Genomic DNA, 13,200 nt, shown 5'->3' with positions numbered 1-13,200 from the left:
TCCCTCATTATCAGGCCCTGAAGGTCCTGTGAAACAAACAGACAAACCAAACAGATTTCTTTTTCTTCTCTCTATCTACCTCAAGACTTCTGGGCACCAGCCTGATTACTCTCTTTCCTGCCAGCCTTGAAAGTCCCAGGCACTAGGCCCACTGCGTTGTAGTGATGACCCCCTCAGAGAAGAGGGAAGCCAAACAACACCCAGAGCACTGCCCATAAAATCAAGCAGTTGCAAGTCCTAAGTGGGGATCTTGGACCAGAGCTGCTGCTGGACAGTGAGACCTGGGACGCCGGGGAGGCCAGGGAGACCCCCACTGTCACCTGCTTCCTCCAAGGACTCTGGGAGTGATTCATATTCTTTTATATGATTTTCAAGTCTAGTTTACGATTATTATATTGATAGAGCAAACCATTATTAAGATTTGATCCAATCTGCAGAGGGTCCAGGTGATTAGTAATTATAAATTAAGTTGTAGTATAAACTCTGTGTTATGCTACTTAATCTACTAAAATGTAGATTGTACTACATTTGATTCTGCTTGTAGAAATCCTGTGCCATTCTAATAACAAATTCTGTACTATACTAATCATAATATCCTGTTAAAAAAATAAAGCTTTAATTGTAACTACAATCTAGTGCCGTCATCATTCTGCCAAGGATCCCTAAAAGACACTGTTCCCTTAGTGTTGGGAGACAGTGTGGCACCTTGTGAAACCCTAACCTGCCGTCACAGGGTGGGTATGGCTGGAGTTAAGAGGAGGAAGAGGTGCTGCATGCAGACAGCACTGCCCAGACCATTCTGAACCAGGCAATGTGCTCTGTTGGTGCACTGTACCAGGCTACCAGATTTTCATTTAAGTTTCTTTTGAGACTCAATACTGAATTCAATATACTGCAAAATTAAACACTGCTGTGCAGGGAAACATGGAATAAGCAGTTGTCCTTTCTCTGCATGCTTTACTTGTTCTGTGTCCTTGATCTATCCACATTTAGAAAGTTACCGTCACCAGAACAAGATTTGCCTCCTGTCTCTGTGTTGGTATATCCTTGGGATTTACGACACTTCTGATTTGGATGAGCTGTTATTTTCCCCAGATCCTCTCTTCAGCAAACATTTTAGTTTGTATAAAGCATTCTTTCAGCTTTTCATCTTGTGAAGGTTTATGCCCAATTAAGTCCCTGGAATCTTCGTTAATCCACAGATAGTTCTTAGGCTGCACTGCCTAACTTGCCAGCCAGCGCACGTGCTACATACCTAACCAGGGGCTGCCACCAAGTGTCAGAGACCTTTTTTGCCATAGGTAAATTAAGAGAGCTTTTCTTAAGTTCAAACAGATAAACAATATGCTGAACACAAACAGCAGCGCTGCTGGTCCTTTCCCACAGCTAGGAACTCCTACTGGCTGGGGATGTATGGTTCAAACTGTGACTCAAGGCTGTGTATCTCTTGAGTACATCAGGGGTATTCAGGCTTGTAATATAACCATCAACTCATAAAGACAGAGCAGTATCAAACTTCCCTGCTACCCAGGTTGTGGTCTAGTTACTAGCAATATACACTAGCACAGCTTCTAAGTGTATGCCAAGATCACATCGTTGCGATGCTGCTGACTTGGTTTCCACAGCCATCACACTGGGCCCCGTGTCTTCAACATTTTGTGTACGGTATATATTTTTTGAGTTTATGCCTTAAATGCCTTTATTGCCTGGGCGTAGCTGGCAAAATGTATGTAGTATTTTTTTGCTGTTTTTTGTACCCATTTGTCTGCTTTGACTTCCTTTGTATCAATGAAAAACAGCTATAGGCTTCTCCTATATTTTTCAAACTACTAACTTCAGAAACTAATTAGCTGCAAAATAGACACCGTGCCTGGTTTACCAGCCCTAATGCAGTTGGAATAGATAGCTGAACCTACCCCACTGTTTTAAGAAGTGAAAAGCAACCACTTCTGAGATAGACTGATCCAAAATAAACTTTTCCAAAGCTCACCATATAGGTATTTCATTCTCATGGAATAAAATCTCAACCCGACTCAGAGCATGTGCTTCTTTTTTTTCATGTCTGTTTAAAGCCCATCTCTTGAACACAGGCAGCAGAGTGTGAACGGTTTGAAAAAGACATTCCAGCTCCTCTCGAAACACCCCGCAGGCAATTTGTACAGGCAGGAGCACAGAGAAGGGTTTTGTCTCTTTTGGATTTGTAAGTGCTGCTGGGAACATCTGTGGACTTTGCCTTCTTCTGTCATTTATGGAGATCATGTGTCATTTTAGATTTTGTCAGAGTTGTGATAGAAGTAACTAGCCCACTCCCCCCACTTCTCCTCATCCCTCTGCAGCCAGACCCACCTTAATAACTACAAAATAACAAAATTTTTAGATACTATTATTATTGGCTTCTGGTATTAAAGTTCAATGAAAATTATTGTTAAAGAACTAACACATGATACACAACACTTGAGTAATATTGCTTGAATATACAGTGACTGTGGGACTTGCCATTAGAATACTTTGGACTGAGTAAACATCTTTTGCAGAATTAGTACCTTCTGTGGTCAACAAACATGTTGTTTCCTTCTGGATAGAACTTTAAGAAAACTAGGCTGATTTGATAAATTGATCCGAACTACTTTCTTTTGAGTTAGTACTACATTAAAATGTACTGGGTTTGTTGTCCAGCCTCTCATCTCCTATTACCAGCTGGGCTTCTCATCGACCCCACATTTACCACATCACACTGCACATATTTCTCCATTTATGCTGTGTGATGTGTATGGGAGGACAAAGTCAGACATGGGAATGTAGACACCTTCTCTCAAATCACAAGGTACATAGCACTGCACTCAGCTTTTACATGGGGAGGGGGCTTCCTAGCAGCTGCCTCCCAGCCTCAGGATGGCTTTCCTGGAAAGCTCAGCAGGGAAGCAGCAGTGGGGGATGTGGAGTCTGCCTGATCCAGAGGCTGTGCTGCATTTGCTGTTCCCAGCAGCTTAACCTGCAAGTCCAGACAAGAAAGTTGCCTTGGGATCACGTTCAGTAGATGGTACAGACATACTGTACAATAACCTAAGTTTTCCATAAGGGGAATGTATTACTGAACTTAAATTTAATAAATAAAGTAGGGGGAAAGTAATCCAATGGATTCCACAGAAACAAATTTTCCCCAAGATTTTACTTGTTATAAACATTCTTTTCATTTCAGAGTAGTTTTTATCCCCTTACAGCATATGAAAGGGAACATATGTTGGAATACTAGAATTTCTAGTTAAACTATGACATGCATCTGCTCTGCTTGATAGATGTGCTTAGAAAACATGCTATTCAGTGTCACAGAACATCATATATTTGACATTTATTAATATGACACAAATTAAGTGAAAAGACTGTTAACTCCAGCCTCTCCCAGCCCTCCTAAGGGCAAGAGACCCCTGTGACAGGTGCTGTGGAAATGCGCAGTAGGACCGTCTGTGCCACCAAAGCCTTGTGACTCCCTGACAAGCATGAAATCTGTTTGTGCTGTTTGTTGTCTTCATTTCAAACACTTTACTTGTCATTAAAAGACATAACTTGTTCTTATATGTTTCTGCTTTCCTGTTGTGCTTCCTACATCACAGCTGAGTATGAGCAGCTTATATAAAACTTTTTCAGATACACTAATAAAATATCCTGGCCGAAAAATAACCAGCTGATCTTTACAATGCACGAACCCTCACGGTGGGCTTGGAAAGAATTTCTTCATCTAATTATTTTCCTGGTTTTGATTTAGTGCAAAGTAGAAAATTATTCTTATTGATAAAGTGGTTTAAAAGTTCCATGTTTAACTATGGTTTCCAAATTCAATATATTAAAGGACTTAAACGAGAAATGTTTGATTAAGGTGATATCCCTGAGCTAACCATTTTGGCTAAGTAGAGTTAGCCAAAAACCATTTAGCCATCTCAGATATGTTTAAACATAATTAAATTAAAGCAATATTTGACAATGCTTTAAACATGTATTAGGGAAAGCCAGTTTTGCCAAGATGACAAAACTTTATCCTTAGGCAGCTTCTTAAACTGAGCTCTAGCTTGAGCAACAGCAAAGATTTCCAGGGCAGGCAGGAACAAGAAATGCAAAAAAAACCTTGACTTTCACTGGCTTACACTCTGAAACTTGGACCAGATCTGGGTATATCTACTAACAACCTTGTCAACCAGACAAGGGGTGCTGATAACTTACTAGTAGCTGTAAACCAAGACAGATATTCAGCCAGCAGCATCCTGAGAGTATTGCTGTAGTTACAGAGAAGCAGTAGGTCATCTAAATACTGGTTTACAGTAATGTGAAGAGATGGCAAATTCTTACTGCCAGGATACATGGTTAAAAGATACCAAATCCATGTCTGGATTTGATGCATGTCTCTTTATCAACATTCCTAGAAGTAATTAAAAAACTGTGTACAAAGAAAAACCCCTCCCAAAACAGTGCCTTCCAAACAAAATCCCCTCCCTACATACAACTACATATATAAATGCATGTTTAGGCCCAGAAAAGGCTGGAAATCCAAAGTAAACTAGCGAATTATTTTCCAAGATCAATAAATATTTGGGGTTTAAAACCAGACCTAGAATCAGCTTCTCCCTGGTTTATCTTCTCCAAAAGACCCTTAAAAACTCCGCCCTACACTGAGCTGGAAAAATTATGCACTGGGGAAAAAAAAGTTTAAAATTAAGTACAGGGTGCAAAATCAAACCCGTTGAAACAGCAAAAAAATGTTAGTTGAAAATTACAGATCTAATCTAAAGCCCAGGTGAAATCAACAGAAAAAGTCCCACTGATTTTGATGGACTTTGGATTTTCGCAAGGCCTTACACAGTGTGTCAGGCAGCACAAAATTATTCCTTCTGTATGCCTGTTAACCTCGTATTCCATGGAGACAAGGCGTTTTTCAAAATAGTAATAGAAAGGGAATGACCACATCCTTTCAGGATGTATTTGGCACAGGGCACAGAGCACAGTCTTCCCACTGGCTCATCACTTGTGTTGCTGTGGAGGTGCTTGCACAGGGCAGTGGCTGCGAGTGTCTCAGCCCCAGCGGATGCCGATGGGGCTGCACCAGTGCCAAGATGCTGCTCCACTGGAAGCCACGCTCAGCACAAGCTGCCTTCTAACTCCTGGTTTAGACTTGGAGGGAAACATGAACATACTGGGATATATAGGGAAAAATACTCCTGTTTGGATGCATGAGATTAAGTCACTATCCCATGAGGACCCTGGCAGAGGGAAAAAAGACAACCGTAATGAGCTACATGCTACAAGCAAATGATGCTGTGCAGAGGAAAAAAGCTATCCAGAAGGGAATAGAAAATTGTGGAATATGTTCACCTGCCCTAGGAGCCAGAACAGTCATCAGAAAGTCTGCCTCTGAGTTTCTGGATGGTCTTTCCTCACCCCACTTTTCTTCTTCCCTTTGCAGGCAGTCTGGATCCGACCCAGACATTGCCACGCTTACTACCCCCTAACTCCACAGAGCACGTCGTGGCCACTGAGGATCAGGCACACACAGCATGCTCCTTCCCCACTCTCCAGAAATATTCACTGGAAGATGAAGTGCTAACAGGGTTTTTCCCCATAACAGTTACTGGTGGCACCAGCCAAAGCGCTGGGGAGGTGCAGCCAGCCCAGCACAGCCACTCCTCTCAGAGATCTAAATCCTCAGCAGGCTCCAGGGAGCGAATTTACCACTGCCAGCCCCTGAGCTCCATGCGTTATGAAGCAAGCCTGCAAGAAAGCAAGCAGGTTCATACTGGAAGTGTTTTGTTTTGGCAAAGTTGAAGAGGTTGTTTTTTTCCTTGCTCTTGCCTTTTTCTTTTTTTTTTTCTTTACATAAGTGGTTTTTGTTTCGTCTTGGCACTTTCCATCAAAGCAGTTGCATCAGAAAATTCCTGACCAGCTCTGATCTTCATCGGTGCAGCTGTGCGGTCACACCACTACTGGCGACCGCCCCAGGACTTCCCCCCAGGGCGGGCAGTGAGGGGGGCAGGCTGGCACCCTCCTGCTGGGGTGAGGAGCTCACCCACAATGCCAGCCAGGGCCCCTTGCTAGGTCTTGGGATATGGCCGGCTGGTTTCACTACATGCATGCTATAGTCAATGCCAGGAGCTTATTCCTGTGCCTGCTGCCAAACTCCCTGTCCATCCACGAGAGCCACACGACTCTCCCCTCACTGGGGGAAAAACAGCTTTCCATTTTGTTTTTACACTTGAAAGCGAGTTTCCCTGGGTAACCAGAGAGATTGCTGCCAAAAGGAAGAAAGGCCAAGAGAAAAGATTTTTAAAGACCATAAAAGCGAGGCAACGGCAGCCCAGTGGTGAAGGAGCAGGATAAGGTGCTGGCAGAGACTTCCCAGCAGCATCAGTGTGGGGCAGGACTGGATCCCAGTGCAGGCACTGGCAGGCCAGCATGCTCCACCTCTGTTTGCAGTATTTGACCAGGAAGTTTGATCAAAAAACAGCTTCTTGTTTTACAGCTTACAAAACCCAAGCAGGGCCCATCTGTGCTGTGAAGAGGAGGGCTCAGCACCTGTTGGAGGCTGGTAGGAAGGCTTGGAGAACCACTCTCAGGTGGAGCAGGCTGCTCTTTGAAATGACTGTGCAGCTTACACAAAAAGCGTACGGCCTAATTTAAACAATGTAATGATTTTAATCAATGTTAATAAATAGATACATTTTTTAGACTTGACTTGAGTTAGGTATAGGTCTCTGTTTTACCAGCTTATTGCCATTCTCCTTGCTTCAGGAAGCGACACCCACTGCCCAGTTTACCTTGCCCAGTTGTGAACATGGACTGGGACCACAGCTGCTGCCAACACCACCAGCTGCAAATCCCCAGGAGCTTGGGTGCATGGAGGTGGCCAGGCAGGTTAAAATTGTCATATCAGAAATCAAAGGTCAACAAAACAATTTGCCTCAGATTACACTGTTGGTCTAATTGTATTAACTATTACTTCTTTACTGTGTGCAAGCAGATATTACAAAATGTTGGCTCTTTTGCCCCATTATATGTTTGTGCATTTTATTAGACTAATTTGAAAGATTCAAAATTATGAATAAATTGCCACTCTGTTTGCTTTATCTGCTATTGCAGCCTATGCCCAACAGATGTCACATAAGAAATTCAAATTACATCTTCAAATGGAGCATGACTTAGTAATGAATAATTCAAGACATATACTGAAAATTAGAATGCTGTTTTTAAACAGTGTGTTTCTTAGCACAGGCAACGTCAGTGGAAAAATACTCACCTATTTATCTGGCCATTTTCCACCTCTGTGAAATCATTTGAATCATTGCTGATGTTATCATCTTCAGGGACAGTCATATTCTGCAATTCAGTCAGTTCTAATCCAGCTTTGAAAGGCATCCTGGGTAAGGAATTGTAAGTATCCAAGTGTTTCTCCAAATATTAGTGTTTGCTTGGTATCTAGTGAGCAACCTGCAGCCACAGTGTCAGCAACCTAAATAAAACACAAGAAAAAACCCTAGATGTATACCACCAATAGCAGGCACTATCACCAGAAGAAACGATTGATACCTGAACAAGAGGGACCATGCCTACCAACCAGTTTTGTGTTGTTAGAAGCACCTCAGCTTATAACTTAAATGCATTGCAGAACAGTAGTAACTTTATATGCCTTAAGGAGATCAACTTCACTAACCTTACAGATTTACCTGATCCCACAACCAACTGCTGAAGGCAGTACTTGTATTTATAAACCAGTGAGCAAACCAATCCTATGTGTTTCAGGAGGGGAAAAAATTAAAAATTAGCCATCTACAAATCAAGGAATAAAAATTATTTGCATGTCCAAGTCCCATTTCAATATTCAGTGTTTGTCTTCTGTATATTCTCCATGTTGCCTCTTACTTTAAAACATAAAATATGTTGTGTCCATGCTGTAGCTAAGTGGGTGGAACAAAGGGATATAGTTATCCCAGGACTCTCTTCTAATATCTGTATTCCAGGTATTTGAATATGTTACATTTTTTTCATAAAGAGGATATGCAGAGGATGCTTCGTGTATGGTTAAACTTACTCTGAACAAGGACAGAAACAGACAAAAACAAATCCCTAAGCTCATGTATCATAGGAAGAAAGAGTAATGCCTATCTTGTGCCAAGCAGTTATTACCTAGAGATCAGGTTATCTCTCCTTTGATAGATGTGTTGCATAAAAGCACCAAGAATAACACCAAAGGCAGATCAGACAAGTCTGCTACAGTGAGATATTTCCTCATCGGCAATGCAAATCAACTAAAAGACCAATATTTTCCAGGGTTCGATCACTCTTGGCTGAGCTACAACTCCAGCATGGTGCTGAGCAACAAGATGTTATTCACAAACAAGCTCCTGCACCACAACTCTCTCAATTCCCATTTTGTGAATGAATTTCCTGCGGTATTGCCAAACAACTATTCACCTTAGGGTACTTGGTGAACCCTCAGATGCCAGATTTATTTGGGGATATTTTCAAATTCTCAGGGCTACCTCAAACCCGTCAAACTGCTCAGATACAACCAAAGAAAAGAGAAGCATCCCCAGCTCTTGCAGTGGACTAGGTCAAGGCAGGAGGACATAGTTCGCTTCTTCAGTTATGACATCTGCGTCTTTCAAATTAAGTTTACTGGACCTAACACTTCTCATTTCTACCACATCCTCACCACTCAAAGGGCTTTGCAAATGAACAGTTTTTTCCCATGTAAATACTTGCTCACAAATGTAGTTTTAAAGTGTACATTTGCTCTTAACATTTCCTCAAGAGCCCAAACTGTCCAAATTTCAGGTGCAAAGTTTAAAGGCAAGGCTTGAGGCTTACAGTAGGACAGGATCTGCTATTTTCTACTGAAAGAGCAACTAAGCACGTGGTTATAGTGGCAGACAAGGCCTGGTATGGCCTAGTGTGAGGATGGTGGTGGGGGGATGTGAGCTAGGTCCTTTTCAACTCTTCTACAGGAGATTTCCACTACAGACACCAGGGGAGTGACCGCTTGGATATTAAAATGTTGGCACAATAAAAAACAATAAATGGATTTAGGCTGCTGATAAATAAATGCAGACTGGCAAGCAGAGGGTGGTTTTAGCAGTGACATTCTGGAATGATCTTCCCAGAGGCTGCAGGGATAAAAAAGTCTACCTATTTTGGAAGAGAAGCACGATCTTTTTATAAAAGGATGAAGCCACAGGAGACAGCAACTGCTGAGGTGGCAAAGATCGAGCCTGCTGAATCCTGAAGCTTCTTGTGACCATGAGATCCTAAAATAAACAACTCCTTAATAGACCTGACAACCTCTGTACCAAGATCTCTATCCCCTGGCATTTAAAAACTTGTGTAAAGGTTTGTCTAAGATTCAAGCAGAGCAGCTTTCCCTTTGGGTGTTGTTTTGCATCATGGTCCCCCAGGAGGATTTTCAGAACTGCCTTGACATTGCCTGTGCTTAATAAATTCCCCATTAAAGTGTTTCAAAAGCAGGTGCTGAAATTAGCACCCTGGTGAGGCAAGGAGCGTGCAGGAGAGCGGGCTTCACAGCTCACTGACGTGCAGCTCCTGCTTCGTCCTTCTGCCTCTCTGGAGTCGCAAGGCCCAGGACTGGCAGGAAAACACTTGCTGGCTTATTTGCAAGGAATCTTTGCAGTGTTTTGGTTTTTTTTTTTCGCTTTAACCAATGATTCTAGAGAAAACTGAATGAATGAAATTGGAGTGAAGTCTTAGTGCAAGTAGTGCCAACAGAAGTAGCAGCAATCATTTTGGCAGATTCCAGGTTTCAGGCAGAAGAGTTGCTCCTGAAGCACCGTGACAGCAGGCACATCTTTGGATCTGCCTCAGGTTCTTGGTAGATTAAGTGATTTACTAATAAAAACACCAAAGCAAAACCTTAAAAACAAAAAACTTGTTGAGTGAAATAATTCTGAGTATGAGAAAACCTGGTCTCAGTGCCAAAACATGAGAAGGGTGAAGAGAAAGCAATGGCGCTGGGGACTAAGACTTTTACTGTCACAGCATGAACTCATCACAAATCTTTGGCAAATGGTAACTGCCTCATCCTTAGCACCTCCATCTGTAAAATGAAGATGGTAACAGCAACAATAACACTCAGTTTGTGAAGTGCTTGCAGATTCAGAGGGAGAAGGTGATATAAGTGTGATACCTGGAAAAAAACACTATGCAAACCGCAAATTTTTGCAAATATAACTTTACCTTAGACATATACAGAGCAAACCCTAACCCAACACTGGGATAGCTGATCTAAGCAAATTGCCACCTCAAGTGTAGATGCCACAAATGCTGTGGGAAGAAAACTAAAAATTGCTTCAACTAACAAAAATTCCCCACATGTTGATGCTGAGCTATACTGGAAGCAGCAGTAATATACTTATAAGGCCTTTTCATTCAAGAAATGTTACGAAATAAACACAAATTAAAAAAAGCTATGTTGGCAAAAGTTCCTAGACTGAGCTTTATTCCTAATTCACATTGAAAGGCAGCAAATAATCATCTGTAGATTGACTGCAGCAATCCAAATAGCTTCCCATCACTGTGCCTACTGCTCTGCCCAGCCTTAAACCTTTTCAGAATGAAAACTTCCAGAGACCTGCCATCAAACCTGTCTCTCCAAACACACACGTAGTAAATTAACAAGAATAAATGAGAATTTTGCTCTCAATTCAAACTTTTCTACTCTGATGGGCAAATGATCCTTGAAGCAGGAATCACCCCAAGAGAAAACCAGGAAAGATCTAATGACCCTTCCAAAGGAACCTCTAGGATCTGTGTTTGGTAACTGATCTGGCCCCTCTGTTTAGTAGAAAAAGTACTGCTCTGGCCTAGAAGCTTGGCTTTCTCTTTAAACATCCCATGACATGTCTTGTAAAACCGATTACAGATAATTTATTCATTGTGTGCTCCTTGCAGAATATGGGAAAGATTACAACTAGTCACAGACTTCAGAAGGAGAACTGTGAGATGACACAAGAAGTTAAAATGAGTTTAGTTTTCTCAAGGACACTGAGACCTTCACAAGCCATTAGAATACATTCCAAGAACTAAAGTAATTTTTGCTATTGCTTTCTGAAACAAACAAACAAACAAAGTCCCTGCAACTCCAGTTTTCTGGACTGTTAAAATTCTGCAATAGCAGTAATGGGCTCAAAAAGTTTGTATTTGAAAATATATGGTAATACAGACAGTCGAACTCTATTTCTTCAGTTGTCTCAAACATGAATCCTTTCTGGGCAGTACCTGGAAGAGGTGCAATCTCAGAAAACACTTCATTAGAAGTTGTCTTCTTAATGGTAACATCATCACTCCTGGTGGTAATGGTGATTGATGGCTTAATTCACAGGCCATATTTTTTCATATCCTGCAAATGATACCATTCAAAAAGTGCCATCTTAAAACACACGGCTGCCCAAAAGCTGATCCAGTATATGAGAGGCCTTTGGGCAAGTTGTCGGGTTGGACATCATCTCGTCTGTTTCAGGGTATGGTTTTTGTCACATGCCCTTGCACACTCACTAAGCACTTCCTTCACCGCACGCTACCCACAGTCAAACCGTCTTGGGGATGGCAAATGTCCAAGACATGCTAAGTAATTTTAACTATGGAATTCAAGATAATTTGGTTAAAAGCTGAAATATAACTCAAATTTATTCTCAAAGGGAGTTTTGCCAAGAACTCCTCTTGGTCAGTTACAAGTCATCAGAATCCAGCACTTGAGTTTCACACAAACTGTTTTTGTTCCTGCAAAGCCTGAGATGTGATATGTCTTTCTTTGCTCATAGTTTTGAAAGTTCTTTCAAAGAAGAGCAACATGACCAGTAAGACACCATAGATATAAATAATGAAACACTGAGTCTGAAACACTGTGTACGGACTATTCACTTAAACAACAAAAAAGAATAACAGGCTTTATACGTAGCAGTATCACGCTGGGAGGTGGGGAAGCGACTATATCCGTTTTTGTTCAGTGTTAGAGACACCTGGCACGTGGAACATAAAACTCCTGATTTACTCCTCATCTCCAGGAAGGACAAAATGGAGAGATTAGAGAGGAGCCACCGAGATAACAAAGAGCTTGGAAATTAAAGACTGACTCACATCCACTGAGCAAACATCTGCAGTGCTTGAAATGTCATTGCCTCCAGCTCCTTGGTACTGCCCCTCTGCAGCAGGCTGCAGCCGGCGGAAGGAAGTGTGTTCACCGGGGCCCCCATAGCAGAGAGCCAGCGAGGTGCTAGTGTGTGCCCATCCTGCTCACCCCGTCCTGCTCACGGGCAACACCAGGCCATGGGCAGCATGGTGGGAGGAAGGCCTTCCAGCTGCTGCAGCTGTTTGCTTAGTGGCTGCAAGCCATCACCTTTCATTTTCAGGCTCCTTCTCTGTCACACAGCCACCATGGCACAAGGGATGGAAACAGTTAAAAGATAAGGTTGGTGGGGGGAAACAACCAAGTGAGAGAAGACTTGAGAAGGAAGCTCAGAAAAGGATGCTATGAAAAAGAAGTGATGAGGACGAATATGGATTCTCAACCTTCCTCTCGTTATTGCGTGACCTTGAGCTGCAACAGGAAAACGTTCCTGCTCTGCCCTATCGGTCTCCACGCTGCCCTTCCATGCTGCCGTGAAGAAACGGAAGATGGTCCCAAATTAAGTCGCAACAGGCTACTCAGCTGATCAAAGGCAGGCAAACAAGAAATCATAAAATCCCAGCCTGATTCACCCAGTGATTCATTACTTCAGGCAACACACTTAAAGATGAGCCATAAAGGAAAATGGTTTTAAGTACATTTTTGTTTTGAGCCCTTCCCAGTCAATTTAGGGAAGGCATTTGGCAGAGGAATATAGTCACATTTTTTCCTAATTATATTTCTCTGTGAAATCCTCTCAACAGTCTCAGTTACGCTGAAGAGATCCCAGAACACACTGCCACAAATAAACGAACTCATCTTCCACAGAAAGTGGAAGTGCTGTAAGAGTGGGGCTTGATGGGTTACTGCAATAAAACAGACTCTCCAGATGAAATCATGAGGGCTAAATAGCAGCTCTGAAATTCTTATTTAAAATAAATTTTGTGCTACAGATGGAAGACCACTTTGCATAAGTTCATATGCAACTCACTTCCCCCCCCTACCAGTTTACAAGTGATTTCTTTGCTTTAGTTTTCTTGTCT

General features: G+C 42.2%; 1 protein-coding gene across 1 annotated transcript in view; it reads right to left on the bottom strand.

Annotated features, from left to right (window-relative positions):
• The window catches only part of SLC38A1 (solute carrier family 38, member 1), a 26,125-nt gene extending 18,727 nt beyond the window's left edge, over positions 1–7,398 (bottom strand). Inside the window, exon 1 of the mRNA XM_010186516.1 lies at positions 7,280–7,398. Coding sequence (XP_010184818.1) covers positions 7,280–7,398 — 119 coding nt within the window. The remainder of the gene's footprint in view (positions 1–7,279) is intronic.
• Positions 7,399–13,200: the final 5,802 nt, after the last annotated feature.

The sequence above is a fragment of the Mesitornis unicolor genome, unplaced genomic scaffold (genome assembly GCF_000695765.1).
Source record: "Mesitornis unicolor isolate BGI_N332 unplaced genomic scaffold, ASM69576v1 scaffold28126, whole genome shotgun sequence".
Lineage (NCBI taxonomy): Eukaryota > Metazoa > Chordata > Aves > Mesitornithiformes > Mesitornithidae > Mesitornis > Mesitornis unicolor.
The sequence above is the reverse complement of the archived record's forward strand: the minus strand, read 5'-3'. Positions and strand labels throughout refer to the sequence as shown.